This window comes from Mobula hypostoma, chromosome 18, assembly GCF_963921235.1.
Source record: "Mobula hypostoma chromosome 18, sMobHyp1.1, whole genome shotgun sequence".
In the NCBI taxonomy this organism is placed as follows: domain Eukaryota; kingdom Metazoa; phylum Chordata; class Chondrichthyes; order Myliobatiformes; family Myliobatidae; genus Mobula; species Mobula hypostoma.
The window spans coordinates 3,890,869-3,916,744 of record NC_086114.1 but is presented as its reverse complement, the minus strand read 5'-3'; the positions used below and the strand labels follow the sequence as shown (position 1 = coordinate 3,916,744).

The following is a 25,876-nucleotide window of genomic DNA, read 5'->3' as shown; positions in this document are numbered from 1 at the left end:
TTGATAATGAAATTAAATTTGACTTTGAGTATCTCAGAAACTACTGATTTCCTGGGGTTTTCACGCACAACAGTGTCTAGAGTTTACAGAGAATGGTTTAAAAAACAAAAAATAAATCCAGTGAGTTCTGTGAACAAAAATATCTTTTTAATGAGAAAGATCAGAGGAAAATGACCAAACTGGTTCAAACTGTCAGGAAAGTGACAGTAACTCAATGACCATTTTTGGTGTTACTACAGTGGTGTGCAGAAGTGCACTTCAACATGTCAAATCTTGAAATAATAGGCTACAGCAGCAGAAGACATCTCTTTATGTAATGAAACTGCCACTGAATGCAAATGCCAATTCATTTTCCTCAGGATATTTTGTGTTTTCCTTGGGCAACAAAAGGTAGCTCCCTTTATTCAGTTTTAAGACATTTTGACAACATTGAAGTGAGTTGATCAGCAGCCAATCCTGACCTTTGGGAGGTGGAATACCCCACAGCCCTCTCATCCCCAGGACAGAATACGGATTCTCACTGGGGGGAGGTGGAGTCAATTTCTTGGATTTATTACAGAGAGTGGAGAGACCTTGTACTTTCTGCCTGGCTGCCCTTCCAGGGAGGCTAATCCCGCTGAATAAATCACTGAAGCATGAATGGGGTCTAACGAGAACCTTCTTTGAACTAAGAACTGGTCTGGGCTAGTGAACTCAACTCAGAGCTCTCCAATTGATTTGAATTCTAATCTGAAATCCATTGAATATCCAGCCTGTGAGTGCCTACACTATTCAGCAAGACTTCAATCTACACATCATGGTTCCTACCCTAAATTACCTATTGAAAATAGAACATAGAACATTAGCACACAATGTTGTGCCATGCTTTAACTTACTCTAAGATCAATGTAACCCTTCCTTCCTACATAGCCTTCCATTTTTCTATCATCCATGTGCTTGACTAAGATTTTCTTAAATGCCTCTCATGTATCTGCTTCTAGCACTACTCCTGGAAAGGCTCCACTCTCTGTGTAAAAAGTACTTATCTCTAATATCCCCCCTGTGCTTTCCTCTAATCACCTTAAAATTACACCCGTTCCACTTCCCATTCCCATTCTGATATGTCTACTGATGGCCTCCATCACTCTCGTTGTGAGGCCACACTCAGGTTGGAGGAGGAACACCTTATATTCCATCTGGGCAGCCTCCAACCTGATGGCATGAACATTGACTTCTCCAACTTCTGCTAATGCCCCACCTCCCCCTTGTACCCCATCCATTATTTATTTATATATATATATATATACACACACACTTTCTTTTTCTCTCTCTCCTTTTTCTCCCTCTGTCCCTCTCACTATACCCCTTGCCCATCCTCTGGCCTTCCCCCCTCCCCCTTTTCCTTCTCCCTAGGACTCCTGTCCCATGATCCTCTCATATCCCTTTTGCCAATCACCTGTCCAGCTCTTGGCTCCATCCCTCCCCCTCCTGTCTTCTCCTATCATTTTGGATCTCCCCCTTCCATTCCCACTTTCAAATCTCTTACTAGCTCTTCTATCAGTTAGTCCTGACGAAGGGTCTCGGCCCAAAACGTCGACTGCACCTCTTCCTGGAGATGCTGCCTGGCCTGCTGATAAGGGGCACAAAGCTGCTCACAATAGTCCAAGTGCTGTCTGACCAATGCCTTACATAGCCCCAGCATTGCATGCTTGTTTTTAATATTCTAGTCCTCTTGAAATGAATGCTAACATCAATCTGTAAGTTAATCTTCAGGGAATCCTGCACAAGGGCTCCCAAGTCTCTTTGCACTTCTGATTTTTAAATTTTTCTCCCCATTTAGAAAATAGTCTATAACTTTATTTCTTCTACCAAAATGTATGAGCATACACTTCCTCCAACCTGAGTGTGGCTTCATCTTTACAGTATTCAGGGCCCCAAACAGTCCTTCCAGGTGAGGCGACACTTCACCTGATTGTTGGCTGGGGTGATATACTGCGTCCGGTGCTCCCGATGTGGCCTTTTATATATTGGTGAGACCCAACGCAGACTGGGAGACCGCTTTGCTGAACACCTACGCTCTGTCCGCCAGAGAAAGCAAGATCTCCCAGTGGCCACACATTTTAATTCCACATCCCATTCCCATTCTGACATGTCTATCCACGGCCTCCTCTACTGTAAAGATGAAGCCACACTCAGGTTGGAGGAACAACACCTTATATTCCGTTTGGGTAGCCTCCAACCTGATGGCATGAACATCGATTTCTCGATCTTCCGGTAATGCCCCACGCCCTTCACCATCCCCATCCCCATTTGCCTGTCTCACTTTATCTGCTTGCCCACCAATCACCTGCCTCTGCAAGTCCTCTCTCCTTTTCTTTCTTCCATGGCCTTCTGTCCTCTTCTGTCAGACTCCCCCTTCTATAGCCCTGTATCTCTTTTACCAATCAACTTCCCAGCTCTTTACTTCATCCCTCCCTCCCCCTTCAGGTTTCACCTATCACCTTGTGTGCCTCTCTCCCCTCCCCCCACCTTTAAAATCTATCCTCAGCTTTCTTTCTCCAATCCTGCTGAAGGGTCTCAGCCTGAAATGTCGACTGTACTCTTTTAGATAGATAGATAGGCATACTTTATTGATCCCGAGGGAAACTGGGTTTCGTTACAGCTGCACCAACCAAGAATAGAGCGTAAATATAACAATACAAAAACCACAAACAATCAAACAACAATATGCAAACTATAACAAGAGGAATTCTGCAGATGCTGGAAATTCAAGCAACACACATCAAAGTTGCTGGTGAACGCAGCAGGCCAGGCAGCATCTCTAGGAAGAGGTACAGTCGATGTTTCGGGCCGAGACCCTTCGTCAGGACTAACAAAGGGTCTCGGCCTGAAACGTCGACTGTACCTCTTCCTAGGGATGCTGCCTGGCCTGCTGCGTTCACCAGCAACTTTGATGTGTGTTGATATGCAAACTATGCCTGCTGGAAATAAGTCCAGGACCAGCCTATTGGCTCAGGGTGTCTGACCCTCCACGGGAGGAGCTGCAAAGTTCGATGGCCACAGGCAGGCACAACCTCCCGTGACGCCCATTGTTATATCTCAGTGGAATATGGCCAGAATCCAACAGCAAAACGTTCAATATCCACAGATGCTGCCTGGCCTGTAGAGTTCCTCCAGCACTTTGTGTGTGTCCCACTTGTATTAGCCATTTCCACCCTGGGAAAATGTCCCTGACTGTTCACTCAAACTATGCCTCTTATCATATTGTACAAATCTGTCAGCCTTGGTTTTAGGATTTTCAGTTGTCCCACAATAGATTTCTGACAGTAACAGTTAAGATATCCTCAACATTTGGTGCCATGTAGGTATCTCCTGATTCATTACTTGGTGTATTGTGTTCAGTTTTGGTCGCCTCATTACAGGAAGGACGTGTATGCCTCAGAAAGGGTGCAGAGGAGATTTACCAGGACACTGCCTAGAGTAGAGAACCTGTATCATGAGGAAAGGCTGAGTATGTTCAGGCTTTTCTCTTTGGAATAAAGGAGAATGAGAGGTAACTTGATAGAGGTGTACAAGATGATAAGAGGCATAGATAGAGTGTACAGCTAGGGTGAAAATGACTAATATGAGAGGGCAACATACACAAAATTCTGGAGGAACTCAGCAGGCCAGGCAGCATCTATGGAAAAGAATACAGTCCTGATGAAGGGTCTTGGCCCGAAACGTCGACTCGACTCTTTTCCATAGATGCTGCCTGACCTGCTGAGTTCCTCCAGCATTTTTCATATGTTGCTTGGATTTCCAGCATCTGCAGCTTTTCTTTTGAATATGAGTGGGCATTACTTTTAGGTGATTGGAGGAAAGTACAACGATGGGAGATACCGGAGGGAAATTTTTTCATAGAGAGTTTTGTGGATGCGTGGAATGCGCTGTCAGGGCTGGTGGTAGAGGCAGATACATTTGGGACAATTAAGAGACTTTTTCACAGGCACATGGATGATAGAAAAATGGAGGACTATGTGGGGGGGAAGACTTAAGTTGATTTTGGCGTAGTTTAAAATATCCGCACAATACTGTGGGCTGAAGATCCTGTTCTGTGCCGTCTGTTCCTGATACAAAGAGAATCTGACATTATACTGTATACTCATTAGAATATACTTTCATAAAGTGCCTGGCAGCAGCCTGATCTCTGAATGTTATCCATCCCAAGGTGATTCAGGGTAGAGTTTCGCCTGGACACTGGTGTAAAACGTCTTCAGCACATTTTGCACAAGATCACGTAAATGACACAAGATGTAGCAGAATTTTAATAATAATTTCAATTCACTGCTAACCAAGTTTCTGTCATCTTTAACTCTATTTTGAAAGAATTACTATAGACCCAGAAACCGGGCCTTTCCCCAGAGTGAATTAGTTACAGAAGGTGACCTTTCTTTGGCTGCGTTCATTTGCAGCTCTTTGAAGAGTCTCCAAGTGATCAGTTGGATATTTTCAAAGCAAAGACACGAATAGGATTGTTTAAAAGCTGCTGAATGTATTTTTTAAAGTTACTAGCAAACTGACCATTAAACTCAGTGGACTTCCAATTAATTATGTTTAAGTTGCTTCATTAGTTCACAGTGAAGATACTGAGATTAAATTGTTTATGTTAATAAACCCTAACTAAGCTTTATAAATTCCCACTTTAAAAATAAAAATACAAAAATATATTTAAAATCAGGAAAGTATTTTTTTGGAAACATAGTTTGATTTCAATAGTTTCTTTATACTCAGCCACATACGATATAGAACACAGAACACTACAGCACAGTACAGTCCTTTTGGCCCACAAGACTGAGCCAACTTTTAACCTACCCCAATGTCAAATTAAACCTTTCTTCTTTGTCCCACAGAGCTCTTAATTTTTCTCTCACCCATATGCCTATGTCTCCCATTAAATATCTCTCATTATTTGCCTCTACCACCACCCCTGGCAGCACGTTCTATGCACCCACAACTCTCTGTGTAAAGACCTTATCTCTGACATCACCCACCCCCAGGCTTTCTTACAATCACCTTAAAATTATGCTTCCCTGCATTAACTATGTCCACCCTGGAAAAGATCTCTGGCTATCCACTCGACCTATGCCTCTCATCATCATATACACCTCTATCAAGACACCTCTCATCCTCCTTCACTCCAAAGAGAACAGCCCCAGCTCACTTTACCTATCCTCATAAAACATGCTCTCTAATCTAGACAGCATCTTGTTAAATCTCCTCTGCCCCTTCTCTAAAGCTTCCATGCCCTTCCTCTAATGAGGCAACCAGGAGTGAACACAATATTCCAAATGAGGTTTAACCAGAACTGCAAATGAACGCGAGTAAAACTCACTTTACAAAACTGACACCAGACTGCAGAGTGCATGTGAACTGGAAGCCCTTTCTGGTTTTATCATGAAATAAGCCCTATTCTTTGGACACATTCCAGATTAATTCTACACCCACTCAGCTAACCCTTTGTGTGTATTCTTTCTACAGTGCTGTGTTCCTTTATCATCCCAGTTTTGCAGCACAGGCAACCTTTAAAAACATCTACCATCCCCTCTCCAGCTGGCAAACTTCACTTAGTCTAGAATTTCTTCAACAACAGAGGCCAAAGTAAACCTGGCCACCAAAGGCATTTGTGCAGCGTGTTAGCAATGAGTTTTCTTAATTCTCCTTCGACGTTCTAAAATCTACGTCACTTTCCTTTAAAGAAAGAAATGAAGACAGTATGAAAACTGCTGTGGAGAGTGCAGTCTGGGAATCCTGTACAGGAAACATGTGGAAGACATGGTCAGGATTTGCCCCTGTCTCTGGCAATAACTGGAAGAGGAAATCAGGCTTGGGCAAACTATTTTCTCAGCCAGGCCAGTTTTTAACGACATTTGCAGCTGACATGAGTGCAAGTTCCTCCAGCACTCTCATACACCATGTTAAAACATTGATCACCTTTCAGAGTATTCCATTAGCTTTGAGTTGCTCTGGTTAAACATGAGTGGTAATCTATACACTCAGTATGCACCTAATAAAGAGGCTACTGAGTGTATATTTGTGGTCATCTGCTGCTTCAGCTCATCCACGTCAATATTTCATGTGTCCTGCCTTCAGAGATGCTCTTCTGCACACCATTGTTATAATGTGTGGTAGTTTGAGTTACTGTCACTTTTCTGTCAGCTTGAACCAGTCTGGCCATTCTCCTCTGACCTCTCTCATTAACAAGGCATTTTTGCCCACAGAACTGCCGCTCACTGGATTTTTTTTTTAATTTTTGCTCCATTCTCTGTAAACTCGACTGTTGTGTGAGAAAATCCCAGGAGATGAGCAGCTCCCGAGATACTCAAACCACCTCGTTTGGCATCAACATCGTTCCACAGTCAAAATCACTTAGATCATATGAGATATTTGCATTAATGAGCAGATGTATAGGTGTACCTAATAAAGTACACCGCTCATTGAATGCCAACAAGCAGCCTAGCTTTCTCTACAAACTTCAGTGCAGGAGCGGGATTCTCCCTTTAATAGTTATTAATTAGCAATGTGCCAGTGAGATTCTGTTGGATTCTGATGTTTAAATCCAGGGGTCTTTCAGAAGTCAGGAAAGAGGCACGAAACCAGTTGCTTCATGACTGTTTTATTAACAGTCGATAGAACAAAGAAAAGTTGAAGCGACGATGCCAGCAATCTATTAAGCAAAGAGAGAGACAAAAGAACAAAGCGCAGAACAGCTATTTTTATGTCCACGGACAAGGAAATTCCATTCAAATTTATAGATAAAAGTGCATCAATGAGATAGTTCCCATTAAAATAATACAGAACATAGAAGTTTCCAGAGTGTTCCGGTAGTACAAGCACTAGAGGCACATCGAACTTGCATAAAATACACACAATTAATTGTTAAATTGCAATGAAAGTAGCAATTAAACAGTCTGACCTCAGAATTAACAGTCAGATCCAGCAATTCTAGCCGACCCTGCATTTCCAAGTGTCTGTGGTGGAGAGGGATAATGGAGCCTGATAAAGCACTCACTTACGGAAAGTTAAACATTACAGTCCGGCACAACCATACTATGAATGTGTAACAATGATGGGAGAGCATTTCACAGATTAGGCAAATGCATTCACAGAAAAAAGCAAATAGGCAAGGAAATACAATCCTCATCTGAATGCTGGGTTAGACCTCAAGGATGTGAGGGGAAGAATGAATTCCTGCTATTGCATCTTTCGATGACAACAATCAAATCAATCAACCAAATCAAAAGTGATGACGAATTGGTACGTGGGGGGAGACAGAAAATCTGGCCGAAAGGTGTTACAACAACATCCTCTTACTCAACAGCAGCAAAATTAAAGAGCTGATTTTCGACAGGAGGAGGAAACTGGAGATCTATGAGCCAGTCCTAACTAGGAATTAGAAGTGGAGGGGGTCGGTAACTTTAAATTCCTTGGCATTATCATATCAGTGAATCTGTCCTGGGACAACCATTTATGTATCTTTATAAAGAAGGCTAACACCACCTCTACCTCCTAGAAGTAGAAATCCTCTACCTTCTTAGTAGATTTGGCATGTCATCTAAAACTTTGACAAACCTCTATAGATGCATGGTGGAGATTTTCTTGACTGGTTGCATCATAGCTTGGTATGAAAACAACAATTCCCAGGAACTGAAAAGGCTATGTTCTCCTAATCTGTCTAAGTCCTTCTGTAGCCTTTCTACTTCCTCAAAACTACCTGCCCATTCATCTATCTTCATATCATCTGCAAATTTTGCCACAAAGCCATCAATTCTATATCTGAAGTCATTGGCATAATACATAAAAAGAAGCGGATGCTACCCAGTCCCTTGTCAAACACTACTAGTCAATGGCAGTCAACCATAAAAGGCTCCCTTTTTTCCCACTCTTTGCCTCCTGCCCATCAGCCAATGCTCTATCCATGGTAGTATCTTTCCTGTAATACCATGGCTCTTAACTTGTCCAGCAGCCTCATGGGTGGCATCTTGTCAAAGGCATTCTGAAAATCCAAGTATGCAATATCCACTGATTCCCCTTTATCTATCCTGCTTGTTATTTCTTCAAAGAATTCCAACAGATTTGTCAGGCAAGATTTTCCCTTAAGGAAACCGTGCTGATTTTGGCCTATTTTATCATGTGCCTCAAAGTATCCTGAAACCTCATCCTTGACAATTGACTCCAACATCTTCCCAATGACAGAGGTTAGACCAACTGGCCTATAATTCCCTTTCTTCTGCCTCTCTCACTTGAAGAGTGGAATGATATTTGCAATTTTCCAGTCCTCCGGAACCACGTAAGAATCCAGTGATTCTTGAAAGATCATTAGTAATGCCTCTACAATCTCTTCAGCCACCTCTTTCTGAACCCTGAAGTGTTGACCATCTGGTTTAGGTGACTTATCTGCTTTTAGACTTTTTAGTTTCCCGGGCACTTTCTCCCTAGCAATGACAACTTCACTCACTTCTGCTCCCTGACAAGAACTTCCAGCATACTGCAATGTCTTAAACAGTGAAGACTAATGCAAAATACTTATTCAGTTTGTCCGTCATTTCCTTGCCCTTCATTACTACCTCTCCAGCATCAGTTTCTATTCTACTCTTACCTCTATTTTACACTTTATGTATCTAAAGAAACTTTTGGTTTACTCTTTAATATTATTGGCTAGCTTACCTTCATATTCCACCTTTTTCTTCTAAATGACTTTTTAATTGCCTTCTGTTGGTTTTTAAAAGCTTCCCAATCCTCTAATTTTTGTTCTATTATATGTCCTCTCTTTGGCTTTTATGTTGGCTTTAACTTCTTTTGTCAGCCATGATTGTATCATTCTGCATTTAGAATACTTTTTCTTTGGGATTTATCTATCCTGTACTTTCTGAATTGCTCCCAGAAACTCCAGCCACTGCTGCTCTGCCATCATCCCTGCTAGTCATCCCTTCCAATCAACTTTGGCCAGTTCCTCTCTTATGCCTCTGAATTCCCATCACCAACCTGATTTTCCTAATCTACCTGCCTATTGAAATCCCCATGACTATCATAACATTGTCCTTTTGACATGCCTTCTCTATCTCCTGTTTTAATTTGTAGACCTTATCTTTGCTACTGTTTGGAGGTCTATGTATAACTCCCATCAGGGTCTTTTTTACCCTTGCAGTTTCTTAGCTCTGCCCACAACAATTCTACATCTTTCAATCCTATGTCACCTCTTTCTAATGATTTGATTTAATTTTTACCAACAGAGCTACCCCACTATCTCTGCTTACCTGCCTGTCCTTTCCATACAATGTGTATCCTTGGACTTTAAGCTCCCAGCTATAATCTTCTTTCAGCCATGACTCAGTGATCCTCACAATGTCATAAATGCCAAGCTGTAACTGTGCTACAAGTTTATCAGCCTTATTCCATATACTGTGTGCATATAAATAAAACATTTTTCAGTCCTGTATTCATCACTCTCTTCAATTTGGTGTCCCTTTTACATCACAACTCATCCCATTGACTGCAATGTAAACCAAAAACTGTTTTCTTTTAAAAACTTGAGATTCCGCAGAGCGACACACACAAAGTGCTGAAGGAAATCAGTATTTGTGGAGAGGAATAAATAGTTGATATATCAGCCCGAGATCCTTCATCGGGTCAAAGGAAAGAGGAGAGGCTCCAGAAGGAAATGATAGGCAGGTGAGGAGAAGTGAGGGGAAGCCAGAATAAGAAACGGAAAAGGTGAGAAGGGAGGGATGAGGTAAACACTGTCCCTTCCCCGTTGTTCATGTTACTAATGGCCAAGTGAAAATTGATGATGCACAGTTTAACTGAACAATGTTGAGGCAAACATAGAGACAGGCTGCAATTGACTTAGATCACCCCCATTTATTAAACAATAAAGGATTTTCAGGGGAAAAAAACGCTGGGAAGTTTAATGAGCAGTTCGTTCAAAGTGCTGGAGGGAACCACAGCATGCCAGCACTGCTTATATCTTGTGTAGTAAATTGAAAAGATAACATCCTGTTTTCAGAGTGAAAGTCTTGGAACTTTGCTGACGGGTACAGAGCTTTAAAGATATCTTACCTGTAATCAGAAGTTTTGTCAACAGCAGCACCACTCCCAGAGTTTGCATGCTTCATGGAAGCCAGCTGTTTAAATCAAGTCTACAAGCATCTGACATGTTATGTAATAAGTCGGCGAGCCGTCTGCTCCTTGCTTCTCATTCTCCATGCACACGCAGTCTTCTTTCCACGAGTGTAGGAAATGGCATTTCCTCTGTAGTCCGACAGGCAAGTCACTTCTTTCAGTCAATGTTTAAAGGGAACGAGTCAGCTTGAAGTTCATTGTCAGCACATCTGGCGCAGCTGAAGACGCCCAGCTGCAGGAAGACAGAAACAGTGCAGCTCCACGGTTCGGCTGGAAGAAAAGTTGCCTGAGGTTAAAAGACTTTCTAGCGGGTGGGTGGGGTGACACAGCGGAGGAAACCCTGCCAACAGCACAGCCCCTGCTTAGCAGCTGCCTATCGGTGCCACACTGGAGCTTCAAAGGGGAAGGACGAGGACGGGCAGGGAAGGAAGGATGGGAAGAGGTGGGAAAGGGGAGGAGAAAGCCCACTTACTAGTGGCTGGTTTTGTGACTAATTTCTCAGGCATTCCCATTTGGAGGAAATTAGCCGACATATAATCACTTCATTGTGAGCTCCTAGGGTGAAGCATATTCTGTTTCTATCCCACCAGGACTTTTGCTGAACTCAGTTCTTTAAGCATATTCCACAACGGCAGTTTTGAACATGACCTTTATCCTCACAGTGTGAGGCTGCAGACACATCCAGCTTTGTGTTTTTGCAGGCTACAAACAGTGGGGACCGAATCTTTGCCTGCTGGAGATGTCTGCTGTTCCTGGGCTGTCCTCGGCACTGGCGACACCTCAGTGCCGATGGGGAGGGGTTTGGGGACATGACTCTAAGGAGGAGGGAGGGATTAGAGCATTATAAATGAGTACAGGTCCGGAGATGATCTAAATCTATCAGCATCAACTACAAGTATCAGGCAAATAAATGATCATAGTAAACATGCTGTGGTTATATTTCATGAGGAACTTGAGAGGCATTGGTACGTCACCAAAGACACTTACAGACGTACTGCGGGGAGCATTCTAACTGGATGCATCATCATCTGGTATAGAGAGGTCACAGCACAGGATCAGAAGAAGCTGCAGGGGTTGTAAAGTTAGTCAGCTCCATCATGGACACTAGGCTACCCAGCATCCAGGACGCCTCCAAAAGGCAATGCTTCAAGAAGTCGGCATCCATCATTGAGGACCGCCACTGCCCAGGACATGCCCGTTTCTCACGGTTACCATCAGGAAGGAGCTACTGGAGCCTGAAGACACACACCCAACTTTACAGAAACAGCTTCTTCAGCTCAGCTGTCAGATTTCTGAATGGACATTGAACCCATGAACGCTTCCTCAGTATTCTCTCTCTCTTTTTGCACTACATACCTATTTAATTTATTTTTATATATGCAGTATATACAGCACCTCTACTTTTTCAGGAATCTGTGGAGATTCGGCATGTCATCGAAAACCTTGGCAAACTTCTAAAGACGTGTGGTGGCAAGTCTGGTGACTGTCTGCACTACAGCCTGGTATGGAAACATCAACGCCTTTGAGTGGAAAATCCCATAAAAGGTAGTGGGCTCGGCCCAGTACATCACAGGTAAAACCCTTCCATCCATTAAGCATATTTACATGAAACGTTGCCTTAGAAAAGCAGCATCCATCATTAACTACTCTCACTGCCCAGCCCATGCTCTTTTCTCACTGCTGCTGTCAGGTAGAAGGTACAAGAGCCTCATGACTCACACCACCGGGTTCAAAAACAGTTACTATCCCTCCAAAGGGGATAACAACGCTCATTAAGGACTCTTCTATGTTGTTACTTCATGCTCTTTATTTATTGCTATTTATTTATATCTGCATTTGCGCAGTTTGTTTACAGTTTACAGTTCATGATGTTTACAGTTTGCAGTTACAGTTCTGTAGATTTACTAAGTGTGCCTGCAGAAGAGGAATCTCAGGGTTGTATGTGGTGACATGCCTGTGCTCTGATAATAAATTTTACTTTGAACTTTGATATACTGCTTATTGTCATTTATTGTTCTTATTACTGTGCATTGCACTGTACTGCTGCAAAACAACAAATTTCTCGACATATGCCGGTGTTATTAAACCCCATTCTGATGTGCCTGGAGTCAGAGGAGGTAGGGAGATCCTTAATGAAAACTTTTCTTGAGTATTCACTGATGAGTGGGACCTTGACAAATGCGAGGACAGTATAGAACAGGCCAATATATGACAACATGTCAACATTAAGAAAGGCATTCGGACAGAAAAGTCCCCAGGGCCAGACAGGATATCTCTCAGGTTTACGACAGGAAGCAAAAGAAGAGACTGATGTACCTTTGTCAATGATCTTGGTGTCCTCCATAGTCCCAGGATATTGGAGGATGGCAAATGTTAATCACTGTTCAGAAAGGAAGTAGGGATAACCCTGGGAATTATAGACCAGGGAGCATTAGTACAGTGGTGGGCAAACTATTGGAGACGATTCTTAGAGACAGGATTAATGAAGCATAATCTAACTGGTGATAGTCAGCCTAGCTCTGAGAGGGGCAAGTCGTGCCTCATGAACCTGATAGAATTCTTTGAGGCATTCATGATTACACCAACTCCTAGTACATTATTTCCTTGATCCACAAGCCCCAGTCCATATCCAGTGATTTTATTGCATTCCTTGTCCACTGAACTGACTGAAATGACCTCATGAACTCTCCTCTGACCCTCTGATCAGATACTTTGACTGCATTAGACCTCAGCCCTGGTCCTGCATGCCTTGTCCTTCCCCTGTTCAATTAAAGTTCTTATTTTATTTTAGTTAGAGATACAGTACAGTAACAGGGCCTTCTGGGCCAACAAGCTCATTTACACCCATGTGACCAATTACCCTACTAACCCTACATATGTCTTTGAACTGTGGGAGGAAACCAGAGCACCCAGAGGAAACCTACATGGCCCTGGGGAGAACATACAACATGTTTACAGACAGCGGTAGAGTTGAACCCAGGTTGCTAGCGCTGTAACAGTGTTGCACTAATGGCTACACCACTGGTCTGCCCTGTTTCCTCGCTCACATTTGCAAAGTTGAACGTTTCTAATGCCACATCCAGACTCACTCACTCCCTGTAGCCCACACTCCAGTATCTGTTGACTTGATCTGATTGTTACCTGCTTATGCTCCTGACTGAATCCCTCCCGGAGCTTCTTTGCCCTATTTGTAACTCCCTTCAGCCCCACAATCCTCTTCCACCTCAAGCTTCATTAGCATTTGCCCTGTCTTCCTCTCCCTGGCCAAGTGTAGGTCCAGACTCAATACTTCATTAACTGGCCCAAAGCTTAGTTTTTGACACACATCTATAGTGTGGAAAGATTGGAACTGGATTCCATTCTATAGTAGAGCAGACTCAATGGGCCAAATGGCCTAATTCAGCTCATTGTCTTATGGTCTGACAGTTGCTGAGTAAATATAATGTTGTTTGTTGTTGTCGCAGTATGGAAAAGGGGTGGCGGTGGTCGGTAAGAACAGAATAACCTGGCAAACTGAACATCTCACAGAGAAGGCAGGAGTCACTGCAGTTTGAGAATTACAGCCTATTTTCCCAATGACTAACATTCTGTTTTCAATTTACGACCTCAGTGTATTCACGCATGGCACACTCTGACTGGGTTACCTGCAGAGATTTTTCACTGTACACACTCACACATGGCACACACTCACGCATGGCACACTCCGACTGGGTTACATGCAGAGATTTTTCAATGTACACACTCACACACAGCACACTCCTACTGATTTACCTGCAGAAGTATTTATATGGTATCGTAGCAGTTAGCTTGTTGCTATTACAGCTTGGGCTTTTCCAGAGCTCAGAGTTCAATTCCAGCACTGTGTGTAAGGAGTTTGTACGTTCTCTCTCTGGGTGCTCCAGTTTCCTCCCACAGTCCAAAGACGCACTGGTTCGTAGGTTCATTGGTCATTGTAAATTGTCCTGTGATTAGGCTAGGGTTAAATCGGTGGGTTGCTGGGTGGTGTGGTTCATTTCCCTAAATAAAATGACTAAAATGTGATAATAATGAACGAATACCAACAGGATAACAGGGTAACTTATTCCATTGGTGGCAGAAAGAGGCTACAAAGTCCCGTTCTGCATCCTGTATACATTTCCTACAGCTCTGAGCTACTACGTCATTATCAACAACAGTACCTTCCAAAAGATGCCACGTGTAAAGGAACCAATGGAGATTCCTGTATACCATTGAGCTTGCAAATCTTGTCTACTAACAAGAAACCACTGGCTCACACTAGGAATTTTCAAGTTCAAAGTAAATTTATCATCAAAGTATGTTTATGTTTCCATATACAGACTACCTTGTGATTCATTTCCTTGCAGACATTTTCAGGAAAAATAAAGAAATATAATAGAATCTACAAAAATATACATACACAAAAACTGGCAAATGATCAAAATACAAAAGACCTACAAGCAACCAATGTGTCACATCAACCACACTCTGAACTGGATGATTTTTTTGAGATATTTGGGGCTTGAAACAGAGTCCGTGAACCATTTATCTTATTGATGACCTGTTCCATTTCTCAAGCAAGAGAAACACATGGTGCTTATTCTGAAGGCATTATCTATCTCAGTAACTTCCCTCTTCACTATTGAGCAAATGTGGTTCTTGCTCCCCTCCTCCCACCTTTTAACTCTACTCATCTTTTGTTCTCCAGTCCTGCTGAAGGCTCTCGGTCCGAAACATCAACTGTACTCTTTTCCACAGATGCTGCCTGGCCTGCTGAGTTCCTCCAGCATTGTGTCTGTGTTGCTTGCTTTGGTTGTGCCATCTGATTTTCCAATCCACTCAGCTGATATAAATAGGATCTGGGGTTCAGTGTGTATTGGTATTGTGGTCTGACACTGTCCAGCTGACCCAAATAGCACTGGGATCCAAGAAATGGCTCAGGTTTGGCTTCCAACTCCCACAGAGGCCGCAATGACATATCCTTCCTTCAAACAGATAACACACACACACGCACACACACACATATACACACACACACGCACGCACACACACACACGCACACACATGCACACACACGCACACATACACACACACGCGCACACACGCACGCGCACACACACACACACGCACACGCACGCACACACATGCACACACACGCACACATACACACACACACGCGCACACACGCACGCGCACACACACACACACGCACACGCACGCACACACACACACGCACACACACACGCACACACGCATGCACACACACGCACACACACACACACACACACACACACACACACTGGTGAGTGAGACGCTCTTGGAAATCAGGGTGAGTGGTGGAGCAGGGGCACTTTTTGTGTAAGATACGACTGGAAGAGTACAACATAAGGACTCGGAGCAGGACTAGGTAAATAAGCTTTTAACTCCCCTACAATGTTTCCCCTAATATTTTTAAAACTGTACTGATCAACCATTGCTCTGAGCAGGAAATTTTTTCATAGCCTGAAAACTGTGCAGCACTTTAAAGATACTTTTGTAATATGCACATCAAATAGACACAAACCACAACTCACAACACAGTAAGCAATATTAGGCAGTCAAAACAACTGACAAGCACAATGGCAAAAGTAAATTGTTTTGATTCAATGGCATCAGCATTTAGCGGGCCAGTGGTTTATTAACAATGAGCTACTGCTTTCCATTCTGTGGTTATTGTTACAATTTGTAAGTGTTGTAATTTGAAACACAGGCAATCTAAACACATTGAAGCTCTAAAATGTTTCAAAGTAAATGTCGTGTCATGTTTATTATTTAGGAAATGGATGTATTATATTCAAGAACACATAATTAATTAGAGGGCATTTCATAATTATGATAACATTATATAAAAGAAAATCTCAGCTGCGTGGCAACAAAAGCTATGTGCACGGAAGCATTTCAGTTACTTAGTGGTTGTGCACCCATGCAGCTTGGAGGGAATAGTGCTGTGCCCTCTGGTCTTCTAAGACTCACCCACAATAGGAAACATCCTTTCCACATCCACTCTATTTAGGACTTTCAATACTCATTAGGTTTCAATGGGTTCTCCCTTCATTCTTCTAAATTCCAATGAGTACAGGGTCAGAGCCATCAAACTCTCCTCATACATTAACCCTTCAATCTCTACTTGTACAGCACTTTCTATAGCTGTTACACTTTTTTATATACTCTCTTACTGTTTTACCAATGCACTGTTGTAAAGAATTGATCTGTATGGACAAAATGCTAGACAAGTTTTTTTCTGCTCCCCATACATGTGACAATAATAAACCAAATTACCAAATTAAAACATGCTTCTTTTCTAACTTTTTTTAAATTTCCAAAATATTAACTCAGCTTCTCTCCCCACTGCCTGACCTGCTGAATATTTCTAGCGTTCTGTTGTCAGATTTCCAGTCTGAGCAAAATTAGGCCATTTGGCCCAGTGAGTCTCCTCTCCCATTCAATCATGACAAATTATTTTCTTCAATTCCATTCTCTTTCACCTTCTTCCCATAACTTTTAATCAGCAAATTTAATAACCCATCCCTCTACTTCCTCATCCAGGTTATTTATAAAGAGCAAGGGTCCCAGAACAGATCCCTGAGGCACACCACTGGTCACCGACCACCATGCAGAATGTGACCGGTCTACAACCACTCTTTGCCTTCTGTGGGTAAGCCAATTCTGGATTCATAAAAGCAATGTCCCCTTGGATCACATGCCTCCTTACTTTCTCAATAAGCCTTGCATGGGGTACCTTATCAAATGCCTTGCTGAAATCCATATACACTACATCTACTGCTCTACCTTGTAGATGTCTACCATGTAGATGTCTACTACATCTCTCTGGCCCTACGTTCCTCCTTAGAACACCTAGAGAATAAAGACACATACGTAAGGCTCCTTTTCATTGACTACAGCTCTGCCTTTAATACCATCATTCCAAATAAACTGATTCCTAAGCTCCAGAACCTGGGCCTTAGCACTCAGATCTGCAACTGGATCTTCAACTTCCTCACAGACAGGATACAGGTTGTAAAAATAGGGGACAAGCTCTCCTCTACAATCACTCTGAGCACCGGTGCCCCACAAGGCTGTGTACTCAGCCCCCTGCTGTACTCACTGTACACCCGTGATTCCATCAAGCTCAATATATAAATGTGCTGATGACACAACAATTGTAGGCCGTATCTTGGGTAATGATGAGTTTCAGTACAGAAAGGAAATTAAGAACCTGGTGGCATGGTGCAAAGACAATAACCTATCCCTCAACGTCAGCAAGACAAAGGAATTGGTTGTTGACTTCAGAAGGAGTAGCGGACCGCACGTTCCCATTTACATCGGTGGTGCGCAAGTGGAACAGGTCAAAAGCTTTAAGTTCCTCGGGGTCAATATCACAAATGACCTGACTTGGTCCAACCAAGCAGAGTCCACTGCTAAGAAGGCCCACCAGCGCCTTTACTTCCTGAGAAAACTGAAGAAATTTGGCCTGTCCACTAAAACCCTCACTAATTTTTATAGATGCGCCGTAGAAAGCATTCTTCTAGGGTGCATCACAACCTGGTATGGAAGTTGTCCTGTCCAAGACCGGAAGAAGCTGCAGAAGATCGTGAACATGGTGCAGCACATCACACAAACCAATCTTCCGTCCGTGGACTCACTTTACACCGCACGCTGTTGGAGCAGTGCTGCCAGGATAATCAAAGACACGACCCACCCAGCCAACATAATTTTCATCCCTCTTCCCTCCGGGAGAAGGCTCAGGAGCTTGAAGACTCATAAGGCCAGATTTGGGAACAGCTTCTTTCCTACTATGATAAGACTGCTGAACGGATCCTGACCCGGATCTGGGCCGTACCCTCCGAACATCTGTACCTACCTCTCGGTTTTTTTTTGCACTACCTTACTTTCCATTTTTCTATTTTCTATTTATGATTTATAATTTAAATTTTTAATATTTACTATCGATTTGTAATCCAGGGAGCAGGAAGCGCAGAATCAAATATCGCTGTGATGATTGTACATTTTAGTATCGATTGTTTGGCAACAATAAAGTATAAAAGTATACCTTCATTAATGTGTTTTGTCACATCCTCAAAGAATTCAATCAGGCTCATAAGGCACGACCTGCCTTTGACAAAGCCATGTTGACTATTCCTAATCATATTATGCCTTTCCAAATGTTCATAAATCCTGCCTCTCAGGATCTTTTCCATCCGCTTACCAACCACTGAAGTAAGACTCACTGGTCTATAATTTCCTGGGCTATCTCTACTCCCTTTCTTGAATAGTGGAACAACATTCACAACCCTCCAATCCTCTGGAACCTCTCCTGTCCCCATTGATAATGCAAAGATCATTGCCAGAGGCTCAGCAATCTCCTCCCTTGCCTCCCACAGTAGTCTGAGTACTTCTCATCCGGTCCTGGCGACTTATCCAACTTGATGCTTTCCAAAAGCTCCAGCACATCCTCTCTCTTAATGTCTATATGCTCAAGCTTTTCAATCCACTGTAAGTCATCCCTACAATCACCAAGATCCTTTTCCGTAGGGAATACTGAAGCAAAGTATTCATTAAGTACCTCTGCTGTCTCCTCCAGTTCCATACACGTTTTTCCATTGTCACACTTGATTGGTCCTATTCTCTCACATCTTATCCTCTTGCTCTTCACATACTTGTAGAATGCCTTGAGGTTTTCCTTAATCCTGTCCACCAAGGCCTTCTCATGGCCCCTTCTGGCTCTCCTAATTTCATTCTTAAACTCCTTCCTGCTAGCTTTATAATTTTCTAGATCTCTATAAGGCTAGCAGGAAGAATCTGAAAAGGCGGATACAATGGGATTTTTTAAGAGACTCTTAGTTAGGTACATGGAGCTTAGTAAAATAGAGGGCTATGGGTCAAGGAAATTCTAGGCAGTTTCTAGGGAAGGTTACATGGTCAACACAACATTGTGGGCCGAAGGGTCTGTAATGTGTTGTAGGTTTCTACGTTTCTATGTTTCTAAGGCTGTTTTTTCTGGTCCCAAACTCATGCAGAGGCCTCACCTGATTCCATTTTAACACGAGATCCTAGTTCAAGTTCAAGTTTATTGTCATTCAACCATACATATATATATACTGCTAAACAAAACAATGTTACTCTCAAGCCAAGGCGCAAAACCGAGTACATATAGTCACACATAGCACATCTAGTTATGGTCCAGCACATGCAGTAACAAAATAATATTAGCACAAGTCCCTAAATAGCGTGATCTGAAGATTGACTGGTCAACATAAAGTGCGAAGTGAATGATAAAATGCCCTCAGAAGAGATTCTGCTTCAGCGGAAATCTTGTTATGAGAAGGTTAGTCCTGTAAGAATTTGATGAACTATGCAGAGTGGAATGATTTAATTTGAACAAGAGTTGCTCTTTTGTTTAACAATAGTAATGGAAAAGGCAAACCAGTCACTTTCTCTCATAATATTTCAGGTGCTCATAATAGGAATGACAAATGAATGGCGGCTGCAGCATTCAACAGTAAATGCCTGACATAATTTCGCCACAGCCTGATAAAATTTTGTCATTATTTCTTACATTGTTTTTCTGCCAGGGCTTTAACTGAAACACTCAGGACTGTCAGTTAATTGAATCATACACAGTCTGTCATAGACTGATAATCTTCACGTAAGAAATTTCATTTTTCAGAATGATGATTGATCATCCTGACTGGGAGGAGATGATGACAAATTGTCCGGGTGGAGACAATGGATTAATCAAGCAATGGGTGGTGGGTTCACAGAAGGCAGAAGCTGCTGTGTGCTGGTGTATATGCTCTCGTCTAACACCAGATGACCCTTGCCTACTCATGGGCACCAAGGTAACGTAGGGGTTAGTGTGACGCTATTACAGCTCGGGGCATTGGAGTTCAAAGTTCAATCCCGGTATGCTCTGTAAGGAGACTCCGTACATTCTCCCCGTGAAATACCTGGGTTTTCTCCGGGTGTTCCGGTTTCTTCCCACAGTGCAGAAACGTACCAGTTAAGTTGATTGGCCATTGTAAATTGTCCCGTGATTAAGCTAGAGTTAAATCTGGGGTTGTTGGGGGTTGGTAGGTGGTGCGGCCCAAAGGGCAGGAAGGGCCTATTTGCACTGGATCGCTAAGAAAGTTAATTAATTTATCTGCACAGATGACTGAATTCTAGGGCTGTCTGTAAGGAGTTTTTATGTTCACCCTTTCCTATGGGTACTCCATTTCCCCCTTACAGTCCAAGATGTACTGATTAGTTGGTCATTGTAAAGTGTCCAGTGATTAGGCCTGTGTTAAATTGGTGGGTTGCTAGACAGTGCAGCTCGCTGGGTCAGAGGGGCCTATTGCACGTTGTATCTCTAAATAAAATAAAATAAAAGATACTGCGAGAGCGGCCTGGAAAGTGAAGCCAGCATGTCCTTGCAGAAAGCGTACCTCTGAGGTCCTGTGAGATCCCTGCCCAGAGAACTCACTCTCACTGTGAAGGAATAAGACAAGGCCATTACTCATCACAGAATTTCCTTATTGACGGCTCCATTACACAAATTCAGATGATCCTACCACCGGTTACTTACTACAGACTAGGAGGTACGTGTAGAGTCAACAATATTTTCCTGATGTATGTTTTTGCAAAAAGCTCTTGTGGCTTGCCACACTAAATGCAAATCAGTTACTCATCTTACTGTAATTAAACCATCTGATAGATATTAAAGTATATCTGAGACACCAACAATTGCAGTCAAAAGTACCTCTGTGGCGTAGTGTACAACCACAACACAGATTAGTAAATATTAAAGCATTGTAATTCTTCTTTTATGACTTATATGTTAGATTACTAGTGTTCTGAATAATTAGTTTCCACAATGAAGAATTTGGTACAAAGATAGCAGTTTAACCTTTTTATACAACACTGAACAGGCCCTTCTGGCTCTCGCCAGCAAACCTCATATTTAACCCTCGCCTAATCGCAGGAGAGTTTACGATGACTACTTAACCTACTAACCTTTAGACTGTATACCTTGGTATAGACGCACTATAACCAATTTGACCACTCTGGTCAGATAGCATCGATGGAGGGAAATGGACAGACAATATTTTGGGGTTGACACTGAGCGTGGACTTCTTCTCGAGCTGATACTGCCTGACCCGTTGAGTTCCTTCAGTGTTTTTTATGTTGCTCCAGGTTCCAGCATCTGCAGTCTCTTAGAGTCACAGAGTCACAGAAAATTACAAGACAGAAGCAGGCCCTTTTACCCATCCAGTCCATGCCAACCCATATAAATTGCCTAGTCTCATCACCCACACCAGACCATAGCCTTCCATACACCTCTCATCCAAGTATCTATCTCAACTTCTCTTGAACTTTGAAATCGAAATCACACCCACCACTTGCACAGGCAGCTTGTTCCACACTCTCACCACTCTTTGAGTGAAGAAGTTTCCTCTCATGGTCCCCTTAAGTTTTCACCTTTCACATTTAACCGCGACCTCTGGTTGTAGTCTCACTCAATCTCAGTGGAAAAAGCCTGGTTCCGATTGCCCTATCTATATCCCTCATCATTTTGTATACCTCTATCAAATCTCCCTTCAATCTTTTATATTCGAGGGAATAAAGTTCTAACCTATTCAATCTTTCCTTATAACTCAGATCCTCCAATCTCGGCAATATCCTCATAAATTTTCTCTGTACTCTTTCAATCTTATTTACATCTTTCTTGTAGGTAGGTGACCAAAACTGCGCATAGTACTGCAAATTAGGCCCCACTAACATTGAACATACAGCTGCAACATAACATCCCAACTCTTGTACTCAATACTGTGATCTTTGAAGGCCAATGTGCCAAAAGCTTTCTTAATGACCCTACCTGCCTGTGACACTGCTTTCAATGAATTATGGACCTGTTCTCCTAAATCCCTTTGTTCTATTGCACTCCTCAATGCCCTGATGTTCACTGTGTAAGACCTACTCTGGCTGGTCCTATCAAAGTGCAAAACCTCACACTTGTCTCCATTAAATTCCGCCTGCCATTTTTCAGCCCATTTTCCCAGCTGATACAGACCCCTCTGCCAGCTTTGATAGTCTTCCTCACTGTTTACTACATCTCCATTCTTGGTGTTATCTGCATATTTGCTGATCCAGTTAACCACATTATCACCCAGATAGTTGATATCGATGACAAACAATAATAGACCCAGTACCAATCCCTGCGGCACACCATAGTCACAGGCTTCCAGTCAGGGACGCAACCATCTACTACCACTCTCTGGCTTCTCCCACAAAGCCAATGTCTAATCCAATTTACTACCTCATCTTGAATGTCATGCAATTGAACCTTCTTGACCAATATCCCATACAGGACCTGGCCAAATGCCTAGCTGAAGTCCATGTAGACAATATCCACTGCTTTGCCTTTATGCACTTTCCAGTCACTTTCGGAAATCTCTATAAGATTGGTTAGACATGACCTACCATCCACAAAGCCAGGATGACTATTCCTAATCAATTCCTATCTATCCAAATACTCATATATCTGGTCCCTTAGAGTGCCTTCCAATAACTTTCCCACTACTGATGTCAGGCTCACTAGCCTACAATTTTCTGATTAACTTTTGGAGTCTTTCTTAAATAACAGAACAACATTATCTATCCTCCAATCCTCCAGCACCTCACCTCTCGCTAAGGATGACTTAAATATCTCTGCTTGGGCCCCACAAATGTCTGCACTTGCCTCCCACAGGGTCTGACAGAACACCTTGTCAGGCCCTGGGAATTTGTCCACCCTGATTTTTCTCAAGACAGCAAACACCTGCTCCTCTGTAATCTGTATATCTCTCCCCCCCACCCCCCATCTCTTTTGCCTCCACACATGGATTACCACTCTGTTCTTCCAGAGGACTAGTTTTGGCCCTTGCAATCCTTTTGCTCATAACATACTTGGAGAATCCCTCAGGATTTTCCTTCATCTTGTCTGCTAGAGCAACCTCATGCCTTCTTTGAGGCTTCCTGAGTTCTTTCATAAGTGTTCTCTTGAATTTCTTATATTCCTCAAGTACCTCATTTGTTCCTATCTACCTATACCTGCTATGCACCTCTTTTTTTTACTTAACCAGGACATCAATATCTCTCGAAAACCAAGGTTCCCTAAACCTGGTATCTTTACCTTTTATTCTCACAGGCACATACAAGCTTTGAACTCTCAAAATTTCACTTTTGAAAATTTCACATTGTTACAAACTTCTGTCACCTGTCCTTAACAGCAGATCAAGTAACACACACTCTCTCATTGGGACTTCTACATACTGATGAAGAAAATTTTCCTGAACACATTTGACAAACTCTATCCCGTCTGACCCTTTTACAGTATGGGGGTCCAGTCAATATGTGGAAAGTCAGAAGCACCTACTATCACAACCTTATGTTTCTTGCAATAGTCTGCAATCTCTCTACAAGTTTGTTCCTCTGATTCCTGCAGACTGTTGGCTATTCTGTAATATTGTCCCATTAATGTGGTCATACCTTTCTTATTCCGCAGTTCCACCCATAACACCTCACTAGATGAGTTCTCCAGTCTGTCCAGATGGAGCACTGCTGTAACACTTTTCCTGACTATTAATACCACCCCTCCACGTTAATACAATGCCGCCCCTCTGCCGTCACGCCTAAAACAATGGAGCCCCGGAATATTGAGCTGCCAGCCCTGCCTCCCCCTGCAACCAAGTCTCACTAATAACTACAATGTCATAATACCAGGTGTAGATCCACGCCCCGAGCTCATCTGCCTTGCCTACAATATTTTTTGTATTGAAATATGTGCAGCTCAGGATACTTGTCGCACCACGCTCAACCTTTTGATTCCTAACTTTGTCTGAGGTCTGAACATCTGTCTCCACAATCTCTCCGCTAACTGTTCTGGCAATCTGGTTCCCATCCCCCTGCAATTCTAGTTTAAACCCCCTCCCTGCCACCCCCCCCACCTCCAGTGCAGCGCTTGCAATCCTTCCTACTTGTGTTTCTGTTTCTCCAACAGTTTACTGCTTGCTCCTGAAGTCTGCAACACTCTGAGACAGATCAGAGAGCTTTCAATAACATTTTCAAAGTTCAATGTTCAAAGTACATTTATTAAAAAAATCATGCAAACAATAAGTGGAAGCAAATAGTGTTCTGAACTGAAATCCACAAAGCAAATCCTGTCAACAGTCCTTTAGATCAGCGCTGAGCCAAGTACGTGATTCATCAACACCATCTTAAACCAGAAACTCAATATAAAAATGCTCGGAAGTTTTTCTATCGTCATGTTTGTGCTATCTCTCAAAGTGGCACACTTTTACTTTACAACCCAAGAAGCTCATCATAGTTTGCAAATACCTGATATTTTTATTAAATCACTGTTTCTTGTTTAATTGAAGTGGCAATGGCTGTAAGACTGTAAAGAAGGAACGTGATCAACACCTCATATTCCAGCTGGGTAGCTTCCAGCCTGATGACATGAACATCTATTTCTCTAATTTCTGGTAATTTCTCCCCCTCCCCCTTCTCTCTTCCATTCCCCACTCTAGTTTCCCTCCTCTCTTCAATTGCCCACCACCTCCCTCTGGTCACAAACAAGAGAGAATCTGCAGATGCTGGAAATCGAAGCAACATGCACAAAATGCTGATGAAACTCAGCATCGACGGAAAAAAGTACAGTTGAAGTTTTGGGCCAAGACATCGACTGTACTTTTATCCATAGATATTGCCTGGCCTGCTGAGTTCCTCCAGCATTTTGTGTGTGTTAACTCCCTCTGGTGTCCCTTTTCCTTCCCTTTCTCCCATAGATTCCTTCTTCTTCAGCCCTTTGCCTCTTCCAGCCCCAGACAAACTTCAGCCCAATGTAGACTCACAGCCTGAAACCTCCAAAGCCAACATACAGGCTGCAGACAAGGCTTATGATACGAGAAATACCTGAACTTTGTGTACAACTTCTCTGGATATCGAACTCAGCATTTTGCTGTGAAATGAATCAGTGCGGGACTATGGAGGGAATTAATAACTCCAGGCCAACCTCATTCTTAGGCATGCTACTGCATGTTACTGCTGTTGGCAATATACCTGCTTGTTGTGTAATTTCAAACACAGTATTTTTCTCACTGAGTTAAACCAACAAATGGATGCTATAAATGAAACAGATTAAACTAAAGCACCAATTAAACACTAATTAAGGAGTAAAACTGGTGATAAGATAATAAACAGGCATTGCTCATAGTATTTTTGTGTGCTGAAGATATATTGGTAGCAGATTTTAATTCTTGTAGTCGATTAAACAAACACTTAGTTAAAAATCTGTCAGACATACTCCGCTACTTAAGGGATTGCTGTGATTTATAGAACTATTAGGATTTATTATCATTGGCTATGATGTTATCACAAGCAACACACATAAAAGTTGCTGGTGAATGCAGCAGGCCAGGCAGCACCTCCAGGAAGAGGTACAGTCGACGTTTCAGGCCGAGACCCTTTGTCAGGACTAACTGAAAGAAGAGCTTACACTTACATTTGCCTTTACACTTCCTCCCTCACCACCATTCAGGGCCCCAGACAGTCCTTCCAGGTGAGGCGACACTTCAGCTGTGAGTCAGCTGGGGTGATATACTATGTCTGGTGCTCCCGATGCGGCCTTCTATATATTGGCGAGACCAGACGCAGACTGGGAGATCATTTCGCTGAACACCTA

At 42.7% G+C, this 25,876-nt stretch overlaps 1 protein-coding gene across 2 annotated transcripts in view; it reads right to left on the bottom strand.

Moving 5' to 3' along the window:
* The window catches only part of vstm4a (V-set and transmembrane domain containing 4a), a 77,336-nt gene extending 52,209 nt beyond the window's left edge, over positions 1 to 25,127 (bottom strand). Inside the window, exons 1-2 of one of the 2 annotated variants that reach the window (XM_063070336.1) lie at positions 25,108 to 25,127; positions 10,078 to 10,410 (exon numbers count right to left, since the gene is read on the bottom strand). In XM_063070336.1, the coding sequence (XP_062926406.1) occupies positions 10,078 to 10,126 (49 nt within the window). In that variant the 5' untranslated portion in view covers positions 10,127 to 10,410; positions 25,108 to 25,127. Of the gene's footprint in view, positions 1 to 10,077; positions 10,733 to 25,107 lie in introns of those variants that run through there. The other variant, XM_063070338.1, reaches the window with a different exon arrangement.
* Between the last annotated feature and the right edge of the window lie 749 nt (positions 25,128 to 25,876).